Consider the following 15,477-nt stretch of genomic DNA (forward strand, 5'->3'; position numbering starts at 1 on the left):
TTGGAGGAACGTCGGCGGTAACCAGAAGGGGATCTCGTGGGCTGGCGGGGACGTGAACGCCAGGCGGGATTGGTCTTGAATGACGGGGTCTTCCTGTCTCTCGGAGGAGAGCGGCTTTTCCGCGGCTGGGGAGTGGAGTTGAAGCTGCGAAAGGGCCGGAAACGAGCGGTGGGCGCCGATTCTGGAAGCGCTTGGGGCGCAATTGGGGGAGAGATGTACTCTTTCCTCCCGTTGCATCGGAGATCAACTGGTCCAGCCTATCTCCGAAGAGACGCTCCCCTAGGAAGGGCAGGGAAGTTAGTGACTTCTTAGAGGCCGCATCCGCGTTCCAGGACCGGAGCCAGAGGGCTCGACGGATGGCCACATTGTTGCTGGCGGCCTGGGCCGCGCAGCTTGCGGACGCCAGGGCTGCATTGAGCAGGTACTCACCCGCGAGGGAAATCTGCGAGGCGATGGGAACCAGGTCCGGATTGGCAGGAATGGCGCGGAGACCGCAGCGTAGCGTGTCCGCCCAGGACATCAGGGCCTTCGCAACCCAAACCGAGGCAAAGGCCGGAGAGAGGGATGTGCCCGCTGCCTCGAAGGCGGAACGGGACAACCTGTCAATAGTACGGTCCGTAGGGTCCTTGAGAGACGTACCGTTAGTGAGTGGAAGGACTGTGTGAGAAGACAGGCGGGAGATTGGGGGGTCGACCACAGGGGAGCCTGCCCAATCCTTTCGAAGACCCTCAGGAAAGGGATAATGCAAATCGATGGACTTACCGCTGGTAAATACCCTGTCCGGCTGTTGCCTGTGGCTGCGCAGTAACTCAGCGAATTCTGGATGTCCGCTGAATGTGTTCTGGGCCCGCTTCACCCGCTTAAACGAGACCTGGGTGCTCTGGGAGGAGACAGGGTCCACCTGTACCTTCAAGGTCTAGTTTACTGCTTCTATCAGGCTATTCACCATGCGCCGAATATCAGCCGCCTGCTCTGAGTCCTGCAGGGGTGCCGCATCAGAATCCTCATCGGGGCAGTCAGAAGCCTCCCTGGAGGACTGACGGTCTGGACCTGGGGATGAAGGTGAAACCTGGGAAGAGGCTGAGGACGAGACCTGGCGGGTCCGTTTCTGAGCAGCAGAGGAAGACCCTGCAACGGGGCTCACCTGCTCCGGAGGCGATTGCGCCGGGTCTGCGGGGATCTGGGCGAGCGACGGCAGCAGGCGCAGTGCTTGCGCGATGGTCCGAGAAGCCTCAGAGAGGGAATCTACGGACTGGGACAGGGACGCTAGCCAGTCGGGGGGGGGGCGGGACGCAGGGCCCTGCAGCATATGGCGCTGTGGCGTCTGCGGTATCAGAAGCGTCGGCCGCGGAGTCCTGCGGAGGCTGCGCGTCTGTAGAACAGACGGAGCGTAGTGGGGCGTCCTGACCCTGGGAAAATTTGGACTTGCAGGAGGAGCATGCAAAAAATAGTGCAAAGGGGGCCTGCTTGGATTGGGTGGGCTTAGCCTTAGGCATGGTGAAAACAGGTACTCTCCCTGGTGGCTGCTAGGAAGGAGACAGGAGAGGGTTAACTCGTCCCTAAACTCAGAGAACGCTACCTAGTGAGGGCTACTCCTTAGGAGCAGAGCTTACCCAGGTCCTGCGTGCTGCCCACCAGTCCAGAAGGGGAAGTCCAGGAGAGCTGGCCAGAAGAGTCAGAACGCCGGCGCGCTGCAGCCTCAGGGGACCAGAGACAGGCTAAAATGGCGAGGGGACGCTGGAGGAGGCTGGGGGAGGAGCAGGATTCCGGCGCAAAAAAACGGAGGATTCACAGCCCCCACCATCAGCCAGGAAGCAGAGCAGTGGGAGGAACAGAGGGAGACGACCGGCGGCCAATAGCGCTGCAGCGGGGGCGTGGCTAGGACGCAGGAGCGACTAGGCCGAGGACTAAATTTATGGAGAGGGCCGGGGGAAAGTGCAGGAAAGGTCGGTCCTACCTGCAAGCGGCGGCGCCGGCCCAGCGATGGATGCGGTGCAGGCAGGGCTCCCTGGCCCTGCCTGTGTACAGCGCTGCTCGTCCAGGAAGACTCCGGGGGAGAGCGTGCTGAGGCAGGTTAGTGGACATCATGATGGGGGTAGCAGCCCCCCATCAGGAGAAGGCAGCGTGACAGGGCCCCATCGATTCACACGCGCTGCGGAGGTCCCATCCCTGCTGTACTCCCCTGTACGCCCTTTGGGGTGATACCGCAGGGCGAATCAGGGGTGCCCACAAAAACAACCTGCCCACACGCGCACCCCCGGGAGTGGTACCACGGGGATGGACGGGGGAGAGGGCCCGAAGTCTCAAGCCCCTGCGACCCCGGGGAGTGGTACCCACAGGGCTGCGGAGGATGAGTGAAGCGAATACCTGCAGAGAAAAAGACGACAGGTATGAGAGTGATGAGCGGCGCCGAAATAAAAGAAAAAAGCGCAAAAAACACAAATGGCTGAGGGGGGCCGAGACGGCCCACATCAGCCTCCTACGACACTAAGCTAAAACTGATCTGAGCCCGCCTCCGGCTCGGGGTGTATACTGCTAGGGAGGAGCTAACTTTTTATGTTTACTTAGTGTCAGCCTCCTAGTGACAGCAGCATAACCCATGGTCCTGTGTCCCCCAATGAAACGATAGGACATATGAAAGTAATAAAACATTATTTCTCTATGTAAATGACAGGGTCTCTAGCCCCATGGGCGTTTCATCACCCTGTGGGCGTCTACATGCTTTCCATGGTATCACGCCCCTGTGGGCGTGATACCATGGGATTTACAGCAGCGACGTAACCGTCGCTATTTTAGAATCTCGAGCATGTGCGTGCTTACCATTCTCACCACCTCGTCCTGATGTTTGCATGTCGGCTTCTAACGTGCACTGCGCCTGACCGGAACCGCAGGCGTCTTCTGAGCATGTGCACTGCGAGTCAGAAGCCGACCAGCAAACACCAGGACGAGGCGGCGAGAATGGTACGCTTGAGATTCTAAAGTAGTGATGGTCACGTCGCTGATGTAAATCCATGGTATCACACCCACAGGGGCGTGATACCATGGAAAGCATGCAAACACCCACAGGGCGATGAGATGCCCATGAGGTTAGAGACCCTGTCATTTACATAGGACATATGAAAGTAATAAAATGTTATTTTATTACTTTCATATTACACAATATAACAACACAGGGATAGGAAGGAAGGGGTTAATAGCTCACACAGGCTGCTGCTTGTAGGTCAGAACGCTTTTTTAACCTGACATGTTCCTTTTAAATGCGATATTATCTACAAACCTACGTAATTCAAATAGTAAAATATAATATATACCTATATTTGTAATTTTTAGTATACTGATCCTTATTCATTAGTTGTGTAGTACCACGTTCCACACTTGGCCCAGTGTGTTCCTCATCCCCTTTTTTTTTTTTTTTTATTGAGCAGCTGTTTAAACTGTGTTACCCCCCTGGTTGGAGGTGGAAATAAAGACCCCCATACACTTTAGATTGATCTCTTTCGATGCCAACCTACACTGGAAAGCCCCTATACTCTCTATGAGAGAGCAGCGCTGAGATCCCTCTGGCAGTGGCTTAATTTGGTGCTGAACAAAAAGATTGAGCCATTGAATTAAAGAGGCTCGATCGCACCCTCAGGAGACCACCGTACATATTACACTGCCGGACGAATTTAGACTTAAGTATATGGGGGGGGGCTTTAGTCTTTTAGTGCAGAGTGAAAGACATCAAGTCCCAGAATCCTCCAGTCTGCTATGTATTTATGCCATTGCTATAGACAAAGCCCATCCTCCCACCCCGGCGAGCCCATGACAGCAAGGGGCTGTCAATCACACTGATCACATCCATGCTTGATGACAGCCCAAAGCAGAAAAAGCCAGAAGCAGACGAATGTGATGTGCGGAGGTTGTGCCAACATTACAAAGGAAGCGGCTTCCTGCGATGCTCACGTGCTCCACCCAATCACTTGCATTAGTCTGCGTGCACTTTTTTTCCACACGGACCGAAAAATGTTCACCTGAACGATCCCCAAGAAGCCAGTAAAACAAAATACGGTGTAAAGAGGTTTCTTGCACATACCTGCACCGGTGCGATTACCGCACATGGACCGCCTTCAAACTGCTCCAAAGCCGTCGGTTCTGAGTCGCTGAAGACAAATCCTAAAAAAATAAAAACACAAAATAAATCTGCAAGTTTTGCTCAACTCCAATGAAATGAGGAGGCCGGGGGGTGCAGGTATTATATTATACGGCACAGGAGTCACTGGGAACGATAGTGACTAGGGCTGAGCGGATCCAAATGGTAAAAGTCCAGATCCGCGCGGTTTCAAAGATTTCCGGGCGCCGGATACGGAATTTCGGGAGCACGATCCGGAACTGGGGAAAATAATTGAACAATAAAGAAAAACAAAAAAAAAACCAGCGTTTCATACTTACCGAGACTCGGTGTCATGGCAGAACACTGCTTCCGGGTCGCGCATTCACGTCCTGTACTGTGCATTGCATACACACAGCTTTCTGTGTTTTCCACGCCCACTGGCCGTCCTCTCGTCTGTGATTGGTTTTAGGCACAAGCGCTCCCAGCCTGTGACAGTATCTGCCTGCCGTGCCGCGATGCTCAGTCATTGTCCACACAGCCAGCGGTCGTGCTCTATAGCCACTGGCTATGTAGCAGAGCTGAAGCGGCGTGGGACCTCAGAGCTGCAGGGTGTTGCGGGTTAATAAAGTGGTGAAGGAGGGTGCGTATTTTGTACTTCATTCCAAATAAAAGGATTTTTCTCCGTCTGAGTTTATTTACATTCATGTACAGATTAGTGTGATGCAGGTATCTGATAGGCGCCTGTGCTATCACATTAACCTAGGGTTTAGTAGCAGCTGTGTGCTGCTATTAACCCCTTATTACCTTGATTGCCACCGCTCCAGGGCAATCGAGAAGAGCCAGTAAAGCGTTGGGATTTCTACATCTAATAGATGCAGCAATACCAGGCAGCTGCGGGCTGTGACTACCAGCCCCCAGTCGGCATTATCATGGCTGAGGATGAAAATTACGGGGGACCGCACGTCATCTTTTTTATTATTTTAGGGTGGGGGCGCGTCTAGCTGCAACCAATTACACGCGCCGGTGGGCGGGCAAAACAATGAATATTAACAATGAAGCGTGACCCGGAAGGAGTTTACAGCCCCAGGTGAGTACATTGCTCTCGCTCCTACCCTCGTATCCCTTCCACAAATGTTTTTAATCTCCAGATTCTGGTCCCCATAGACTTATGTGGGTACCGGAATCCGGATTTTTTTTTTTCCAATCTGGTAGGGATCCGCCGGTCCCGGATTTTGGTAGATTCGATCAGCCCTAATAGTGACCAATAACCCAAGAAGTGCTCAATGCCAGGCAGCAGCTGCACAAGCAATGCACAGTTTAGGGAGCATGAAAAGGAAACTAAAAACCTGTGATATAAATGCAATCCTGAATATAGAATGGATCGAGGCAGCATAAAGAAATGCAAAAGCTGCTCCTTAAGGTCTCACAATAACCACTCACCTTGCGTCCACCGGCTGAAGATGGAGTCCACCAGACCTTTGCCATTTTTCTCCCCCCAAACCAGATTAACCAGCTCTTTATTGGACTCCGTCATCACGGACCCTCAAATGTCTCTTCCCTCTTAGAGTAAAGATGCTGCCAAGGTTTCGATCTTTTCAACATGAAATCCCTCAAAGATGCTCCAAGAAAGAGCCGAAATTTAGATCCTGAGAAGAAAAAAAAAAAAATAAATAAATAAATAATAAAAGGACAATTATGTATTTGAACTACGACCAATATAATGAGGGTTGTAGTACTCAGCCAACAAGCAAATCCTAACAACTCGTCCTTGTGCATCATTTTGTGGGGTCCCGGACCCTTTTTTTTTTCTTCCTTAAAAACAACCACCGGGACTCCCACCGATCCTGACAATAGGGCTGTGGGAAGTCCCACCTGAATAAAATGAAGGTCAAACATACGCCCTTCCGCCCCATGCATTATCTATGGGAGTGCTGTAGAAATCAAAATTCAGTCCCATAGAGAATGAATGAAGTGGAGGGGCACGCACTTGGCCTCCTCTCCAATTGGCTGGTGGGGGTCCTGGTGGTCAGACACAGCTGTATCAACTGGAGAGATGGCCATACATACAGGGTCCAAATAAAGCGCCCATCCCCCTTTCCCACTCCCCACAAACTGAAGTGAGCCGCGCGATCAGTGGTGATGCCACTCAAGTTAGCCACGGATGGAGTCCTCCACCTGAGACCGCAAAACACACGATTGAATGAATTGAGCCACGCGATCAGCGGTGACGTCACCCGGGTGATTTGCGGTCACGGGTGGAGGACTCCATCTGTGGCTAACCTGAGTGACGTCACCTCACTTCAGTTGGTGGGGGGTGCTTTATTTGAACCCTGTATGTTCGGCTCACGTCAGGAACTGCGTGGAGCTCACAGTGGGCAGTCATGTTCTATGATGCTCACTGTGAGCTTCAGATGTAGCAGTGCTGGAAACGTCATGGGACCTCATGTAGCTTACGTCGGACCTGCAGGGGTGTTTTGGAGATTAATAAAGTGGTGAAAGAGGATAGCTTTTTTTGTCTTTTATTCCAAATAAAAAAGAATATTTCAGTGTTTGTGTTTATTTACTTTTACTTACAGATTAATGATTGGGGGCGTCTCAGACGCCTGCCATTACTAATCTACGGCTTAGTGGCAGCTGTTGGCTACCATTAACTCTTCATTACCCTGGTTACCACTGTACCAGGGTAATCGGGAAGAGCCAGATAAAGTGCCGGGACTGTTGCATCTAATGGATGAGGCAATTCCGGGCGGCTGCCTCAGAATACCAGACCCACCTGTTCGGTTTTATCTGTGCTGGGTATCAATATATGAGGGGATCCTACACCAATTCTTTTAATTCACTTTACTGTATGATATAAACCCACCTACCGGCGTCTGTAATTGGCTGCAATCAGACAAGCTGTCACTCAGGGTGGGGGCTCATCTGACTGCAACCAATCACAGCCACTGGTGGGCGGGGGAAGCAGTGTATATTCAATTAAGGTAATGAGCGGCCCAGGAAGTGAAAGAGTGGCAGCGGGAGCAGTGTGGCAGCCGCGCCGGTGATTCGGTGAGTATTAAAGGGAACCTGTCAGGTCCAAAATGCACCCAGAACCACGAGCAGTTCTGGGTACATATTGCTAATCCTGCCTAACCGTCCCTGTATACACTAGCATAGATAAAGGGATCTTTAGAAAAAGTACTTCTAAACATCTTTTATCGTATGCTAATGAGTGTGGGGACTAGTCCCCTGGGTGTTGCTTCCCTTGATAATCAGCTCCATTAGCATGTTAGTACGCCCCTGTGGGCCCCTGTGGGCGTGCTAACATGCTAATGAATGTGCAGTGTCAGAGAATGATCTCACTCACCTCTCTGCTGCCATCGCCGCCCGATGCTGGATTTTGGCTCCGTGCGCATGATCCTGAACTTCTAGTCATGCGCACTACTTCAGTTTGAAGCCGACGCATATACCCGGCTTCATAGTGTGCATGAGCCAAACTCCAGGGTCATACGCACCAAGCGAAAATTCAGCGTCGGGCGGCGATGGCAGTGGTGAGGTGAGATCATCCTTTGATGCTGTGCATTCATTAGCATGTTAGCACACCCACAGGGACGTACTAACATGCTAATAGAGATGACTAGCAAGGGAAGCAACACCCAGGGGACTAGTCCCTGCACTCATTAGCATATGACAAAAAATCTTTATAAATACTTTTTCTAAAGATCTCTTTATCTATGCTATTATATACAGGGACGGTTAGGCAGGGAGTAGCAATATGCACACAGAACTGCTCGTGGTTCTGGGTGCACATTGGTTCTCTTTAAGTGCTTGCTCCTACCCCTTTGCGCCGGATTCTGGCCCCCATAGATTTTATATGGGGACAGGCATCTGGCCAGATACTAGGGATTAATCCCCCGCTGACCCAGTCAGCGGGGGATTGATCTGCCAGTCCTCCGAAGCGCACAGGGAGAAAACGCAAAAAGAGCTTGACATGCTGCATCTTAGCTGTGTCTTTAATAAAAACAGCAAAAAAAGATGCACAGTGTGGACAACAAAATAGAAATCTCATAGACTTTGCTGGGGGAAGAACATGCATGTATTTAGGTGCATCTCCAAAATGCACCAAAAACACAGTGTGCGACCAAGTACAGTGAAATTGCAAAAAAAAAAAAAAATAATAATAAATAAAAGTGCAATTCCACAATAGTTTTTGTGGGTTTTCTTATCCACAATGCACTATGGCACCTAGAGCCACAAGCAGTTCTGGGTGCATATTGCTAATCCCTGCCTAACCGTCCCTGTATCTACTAGCGGGGCCGGCTCCAGGTTTTTGTGGGCCCTGGGCGAAAGAGTCTCAGTGGGCCCCATCCACACATAGACATGAACAGATACATTCACATACAGGCATACGTACGCATACTTATTTAAAGAGAAATTCACAAAAACACATAAATAGACATAAATTTAGACACAGTCATATACACTGACATACATAGATATACACACATACACACACACACACACACATTATTTTTATATATTTATCCTGTATATATATTTCTAATATTGGGAAGCCGGCAACAGCCTCACTCACCTCCCGGCTTGTCTAACAGACCTGGCCGCACATAGAGCACACTAACACTGCTGTATATACATCACAAGAGAGGCTGGGGACAAACACATTACTGGGGGAATATATATTATATATATTACTGAGGAAAGGGGTATACAGCAATGGGGGGCATACAGCTCTAGAGGAGGGCAGTGACTGAGGTGGGGGGGACAAACAGCTGTGAGGTGGGGGGTGACATGCAGCTCTGGGGGTATACAGCTCTGGGGTGGGGGGGGACATACAGCTCTGAGGGGGTATACAGCACCTGGGTGGAGGGAACATACAGCTCTGAGGGGGTATACAGCACCTGGGTGGAGGGGACATACAACTCTGGGGGTATAGTAGTTTGCAGCCGCCATATTGTGTTATGAAGCCCCCATTGTCCTCCATATAGTATTATGTAGCCCCCATATAACATTAAGCAGCCCCCATATAACACAATGCAGACCTAGATAGCATTAGGCACCTTCATGTAGTATATAGCCCACATATAGCACAATGCAGACACATATAGAATTAGGTACCCTCATGTAGTATACAGCCCCTAAATACCACACTGCAGAGCCAGATAGCATTAGGCACCCTCATGTAGTATATAGCCCCTATATACCACAGTGCAGAGCCAGATAGCATTAGGTATCCTCATGTAGTACACAGACCTATATACCACAGTGCAGAGCCAGATAGCATTAGGCACCCTCATGTAGCATACAGCTTGTATATAGCCCAGCCTGTATACAGCACAGTGCAGAGCCAGATAGCAGTAGGCACCCTCATGTAGAATACAGTGATTAATACTCAGTGGCGTAACTAGAGTTTGATGGGCCCTGGTGTAAAATTTGGACCGGGGCCCCCCTCCACGTACACCGACACTTAGGGTACGGAATAATGACACTGACACTTGGCTCTTACCCTCAGCACCCAGGTTTCCCATGATCTGAAATCCCTCTATCAGTACCCTGCTTTCCCATGTTCTGATATCCATCTTGTCCTCAGCACACTGCTTCCCCATGCTCTGCTATACATCTTTCCCTCAGCACCCAGCTTTCCCATATCAGAGCATGAGAAAGCCGGGTGCTGAGAGATGTATAGCAGAGCATGGGAAAGCCGGGTGCTGAAAGATGTACAGCAGAGCATGGGAAAGCTGGGTGCTCAGGGAAAGAGCCTTTTTCCCTCAGGACAAAACATTTCCATCCCATACTTGTATCATTGTCCCCCCTTGTATATAGATCTCCAAATACTATAATGGCCCCCACATAGCCTTCCGTATAATATAAAGGGTCCCACATAAGCCTTGATATATTAGAATGCACCCCCATAGTTCTCCATGTATTACAATGCATTTCCCCAAAGTTCTCCATGTATTACAATTCACCCCATAGTCCTCCATATATTATACTGCACCACATAGTCCTCCATATATTATACTGCACCACATAGGCCTCCAGTTTTATAACGCACACTCATACTCCATGTATAAGGTAGCCTCCATATTCCTCCATATATTATAATGTAGCCCCCATAGTCCTATATGTATTATAATGTAGCGCCATAAATCATCATATTGTATTATGCAGCCCCATACTCCTCCATGTATAATGCACCCCTATATTCCATGTATAACGTGTCCTTCATGTTTATTATGTAGTCCCATAGACCTCCATGTATAATGCAGCCAGCACCCCCAGGCCTCCATGTGTCATGCAGCCAGCAAAATAAAAAAACAAGTACCTCTCTTCTCCTTCCGACCTCTGCGACCGCGGTAGTTACTCCCCCCCGCCCCCATATCTCACATACCCTGCTCCCCATACAGCCTGCACCCCCATATCACACACACTACACCCCCATATCTCACACACCCTGCTCCCCATACAGCCTGCACCCCCCATATCACACACACTACACCCCCATATCTCACACACTACACCCCATACAGCCTGCATCCCCCATATCACACACACTACACCCCCATATGTCACACACCCTGCTCCCCATACAGCCTGCACCCCCATATCACACACACTACACCCCCATGTCACACACCCTGCTCCCCATACAGCATGCACCCCCATATCACACACACTACACCCCCATATGTCACACACCCTGCTCCCCATACAGCCTGCACCCCCCCAGATCACACACACACACTACACCCCCATATCTCACACACCCTGCTCCCCATACAGCCTGCACCCCCATATTATACACACTACACCACCACATCTCACAGAGCCTGCACCCCCCAGATCACACACACTACACCCCCATATCTCACACACCCTGCCCACATATCTCACCCTGCCTGTACCCCAACTTACCCCTCTCAAACACACTGCACCCCTTCACATCCTTCTGTCAGTCTGCAGCCCTCATATGCCACTCACCCTGCAGCCCCCTCCCCCTCATGTCCCCTCTTTTCTTATTACCAGTCATCATGTGTCCAAATCTCTTTCAGGATTCAGTATCTCTTGCTTTCTGCCCGGCATCCTGTGTCTCCTCCCACACAGTCACATGGGCGTGAAATCATCGCAGGTCCTGCAGGATGGATTATTCCGTCTGCTGTGCAGGAGCACTTCTGCTCTGCCGCAGCTCAGAAACGGCTGGTGGCCTCTCCAGGTCAGGGGCCCCTCTACTGACACTGGGTTCCCTTGACTCACAGGCCGGCCCCCTGACGGTCGCACTGTCGGCCACTACACATAGGGGCCCGGCAGCCGGCTCTGCAGAGCGGAGCGGCTGCCGGGCCCCTATGTGTACTAGTGCCGCTGTGTAGTGGCAGGCCTGTGAGTCAGGGGAGCTCAGTGTCAGTAGAGGGGCGGCTCACTTCTCCTCGTTCCCCCGCTGATCCAGTCTCCTCGGCGCGTCGTCCATTGCTGTCACTCGCTCTGACCTCTCAGCAGGCGCGCAGTGATGACGTCACCGCGGTCCTCTGCAGAGCGCCGATAGCCACAGCAGGGAGAATGATAAGAGAGAGAGAGCGCCGCTCACTCTCTCATCATTGCTCTCAATTGTATCGGCACCTGCGATGCCGATGCAATTGAAAGCGCGATCCTCGGCGGGGGGCAGTGGCAGCACGGCCACCGGGCCCCCTTGAGTAGCGGTGCGCCACTCCTGCCACAGCGAGTGGGCCCCCCCGGCAGCTCAGGGCCCCGGCATTTGACCGGGTTTGACGGGTGCTGGCGCCGGCCCTATCTAGTAGCATAGATAAAGAGATCTTTAGAAAAAGTATTTCTAAATATCCTTTATGATATGCTAATGAGCGCAGGGACTAGTCACAAGGGTGTTAGTTCCTGCGCTCATTCCACCCAAGAGATCTTTAGAAAAAGTATTTCTAAAGATCTTTTACTGTATGCTAATGAGCTCGGGGACTAGTCCCAAGGGCATTGGTCGCCCCTATTAGCATGTTAGTACACCCCTGTGGGCCCCTGTAGGTGTGCTAACATACTAATGACTGTGCAGCGTCAGAGAATGATCTCACTCACCTTTCTTCTGCCATCGCCGCCTGACACTGGATTTCGGCACGGTGCACATGACCCCCGGAGTTAGGGTCATGTGCAATACTTCAGTTTGAAGCCAGGATACGTACACCCGGCTTCATAATGCACATTACCAAAACTCTGGGGTCATGCACACTGAGTCAAAATCCAGCGTCGGGCGGCGAAGAGGAGTGAGATCATCGTGTGATGCTTGCGTATTCATTAGCATGATAGCACACCCCCAAGGGCATTCAAACATGCTAATGGGGACGACTAGCAAGGGAAGTAACGCCTTTAGGACTAGTCCCCGAGCTCATTAGCATACGATAAAGGATCTTTAGAAATACTTTTTCTATAGATCTCTTTATCTATACTTGTGTATACAGGGACGGTTAGGCAGGGATTAGCAATATGCACCCAGAACTGCTCGTGGTGCTGGGAACATATTGCATCTGACAGGTTCCCTTTGTTCCCTGGTGAAGAACGAAAAAAAAAAATTGCTTTTGTCACCAATTTACGAGAACCGTACGATTTTTAATTTTTGGGATCTGGGTGAGGGATTATTTTTTGCACCCTGAGCTGAAGTTTTTACTGATATTATATCAGGGGAGATATAATGTTTTGACCACTTCACTACATTTCATTGTAGTGCTGTGGCCCAAAAACCCAAATAATTCTGGAGTCTTGATTTTTTTTTATTTTTATTACGCCATTTACAGATCGGAATATTGTATTTTAGATTTTGATAGGTCGGACATTTCTGAAAGCGGCGATATCAAATGTGTATTTTTATTGTTTTATTTTCAATGGCGCAAAAGGCAGGTGATTTGAACTTGTTTTTATTTTATTATACATTTTTAAAAACTACGTTTTTTTTCTAGTCCCCTTAGGGAACTTGAAGTTGTGATCCTCTGATCGCTTGTGCTGTACAGAGCAGAATAAGCATCAGCCCCGCTCTGTACAGCAGGAACCACCATCTATGAATGTCGCTCACAGCCGGCGTTCACAGGAGGATCAGCGGACAGCCCATCAGCGCCCCGCAATCATGTCATAGGGCTGTCGATAGGAGCGGGGAATGACGCACTTCTTGTCGGGCATGTTAGATCGCTCTGTCAGAAATTGACAGTGGAATTATCTGGTTAACAGTCGTGGGCAGATCTCCAATCCACTTGGCCTGTTAGCAGCAGATGATGGCTGGTAAAAAAAAAAAAAAAAAAAATCAGCCGACATGCAGGGAATGATGCAGGGTCAGTGTATGAGCGCACAGCAAAGGCAGGAACAAGACATATGATGTACACAGACGTCAAATATAGTGAAGGGGTTAAATGATCACAACTGAACAGATCAGTATAAGATGTGCAAAACGCTGAGGCGGACCCACCGCCCACCCTCCGCAAAACGCTGAGGCGGACCCCCCCCTCCGCAAAACGCTGAGGCGGACCCCCCCTCCGCAAAACGCTGAGGCGGACCCCCCCTCCGCAAAACGCTGAGGCGGACCCCCCCTCCGCAAAACGCTGAGGCGGACCCCCCCTCCGCAAAACGCTGAGGCGGACCCCCCCTCCGCAAAACGCTGAGGCGGACCCCCCCTCCGCAAAACGCTGAGGCGGACCCCCCCCTCCGCAAAACGCTGAGGCGGACCCCCCCCTCCGCAAAACGCTGAGGCGGACCCCCCCCTCCGCAAAACGCTGAGGCGGACCCCCCCCTCCGCAAAACGCTGAGGCGGACCCCCCCTCCGCAAAACGCTGAGGCGGACCCCCCCTCCGCAAAACGCTGAGGCGGACCCCCCCTCCGCAAAACGCTGAGGTGGACACACTCGCCGCCCCTTCTCCGCAAAACACTGATCGCAGACCCGCCGCCCCTTCTCCGCAAAACACTGATCGCAGACCCGCCGCCCCTTCTCCGCAAAACACTGATCGCAGACCCGCCGCCCCTTCTCCGCAAAACACTGATCGCAGACCCGCCGCCCCTTCTCCGCAAAACGCTGATCGCAGACCCGCCGCCCCTTCTCCGCAAAACGCTGATCGCAGACCCGCCGCCCCTTCTCCGCAAAACGCTGATCGCAGACCCGCCGCCCCTTCTCCGCAAAACGCTGATCGCAGACCCGCCGCCCCTTCTCCGCAAAACGCTGATCGCAGACCCGCCGCCCCTTCTCCGCAAAACGCTGATCGCAGACCCGCCGCCCCTTCTCCGCAAAACGCTGATCGCAGACCCGCCGCCCCTTCTCCGCAAAACGCTGATCGCAGACCCGCCGCCCCTTCTCCGCAAAACGCTGATCGCAGACCCGCCGCCCCTTCTCCGCAAAACACTGAGGCAGACCCGCCGCCCCTTCTCCGCAAAACACTGAGGCAGACCCGCCGCCCCTTCTCCGCAAAACACTGAGGCAGACCCGCCGCCCCTTCTCCGCAAAACACTGAGGCGGACCCGCCGCCCCTTCTCCGCAAAACACTGAGGCGGACCCGCCGCCCCTTCTCCGCAAAACACTGAGGCGGACCCGCCGCCCCTTCTCCGCAAAACACTGAGGCGGACCCACCCCTGTGAAACTGAGGTGGTCTCCTTTTACCCCACGCAGAACACTGTGGCAGATCCACCATCCCACTTGCGCTCGCTTGCACAAACCGCTGGGGCGGAAACCCCACTCCCCGCAATGATGACTAAAACAACTGAGGCAGACAAACCCCTGCGCTAAACAATGAGGCACGTCCCCCGCCCCCGCGCAACCCACGGGGGGGGTGCAACTGACAACAGCACATTATGCTTCCGCCCCGGAGCCTGACATAACAGGGCTTCCAGGTGACACCTGCACGTTGGTGCTCGCGGCTCCTGTGGTGACACAGGGTCTGATATGGGGACCCCTGTGGTAGCGGAGACCCCCACACGCACACACTGTACCCGGTCCTGGCCAGGGCGCATCACACCTACCCCGCGCCCGGATCCTTCCGCTCCGCAGAAATCACATCCCGGCTCCACTGACTCAGGTACAGACTACCGGAAGCGGAAGTCACCGCGGTGAAGGGGCGCGGCTGTCTCCATGGTTACACAGCTTGCTGTCACTCAGCGCGTATATGCGGCGTGACGTCAGCGCCCACACACGTATATAAGTGTCTGCAGCGCTCCAAGGGAACACTGCCCACTCCGGGCCCGAAGGGTTAGAAGGTGCTGCGCTTATGGGGTCCAGCGGCCTAGGCAGACTAGTATTATGCACATATTTGGCCTTACTGCAAAATAAATGGTGTCTTTACAAACGAGAAATTGTCCCAAAATAAAAAAAAGTGATGTTTGTTGTAAGACGTTATGGAAAATATAAGTAAAAGCGTCCT

General features: G+C 52.0%; 1 protein-coding gene across 1 annotated transcript in view; it reads right to left on the reverse strand.

Moving 5' to 3' along the window:
- MINDY3 (MINDY lysine 48 deubiquitinase 3) overlaps positions 1 to 15,179 on the reverse strand; it is a 201,060-nt gene extending 185,881 nt beyond the window's left edge. Inside the window, exons 1-3 of the mRNA XM_075315624.1 lie at positions 15,080 to 15,179; positions 5,534 to 5,739; positions 4,076 to 4,155 (exon numbers count right to left, since the gene is read on the reverse strand). Coding sequence (XP_075171739.1) covers positions 4,076 to 4,155; positions 5,534 to 5,627 — 174 coding nt within the window. The 5' untranslated portion in view covers positions 5,628 to 5,739; positions 15,080 to 15,179. The remainder of the gene's footprint in view (positions 1 to 4,075; positions 4,156 to 5,533; positions 5,740 to 15,079) is intronic.
- Between the last annotated feature and the right edge of the window lie 298 nt (positions 15,180 to 15,477).

The sequence above is a fragment of the Anomaloglossus baeobatrachus genome, chromosome 6, assembly GCF_048569485.1.
Source record: "Anomaloglossus baeobatrachus isolate aAnoBae1 chromosome 6, aAnoBae1.hap1, whole genome shotgun sequence".
Taxonomy (NCBI): Eukaryota; Metazoa; Chordata; class Amphibia; order Anura; family Aromobatidae; genus Anomaloglossus; species Anomaloglossus baeobatrachus.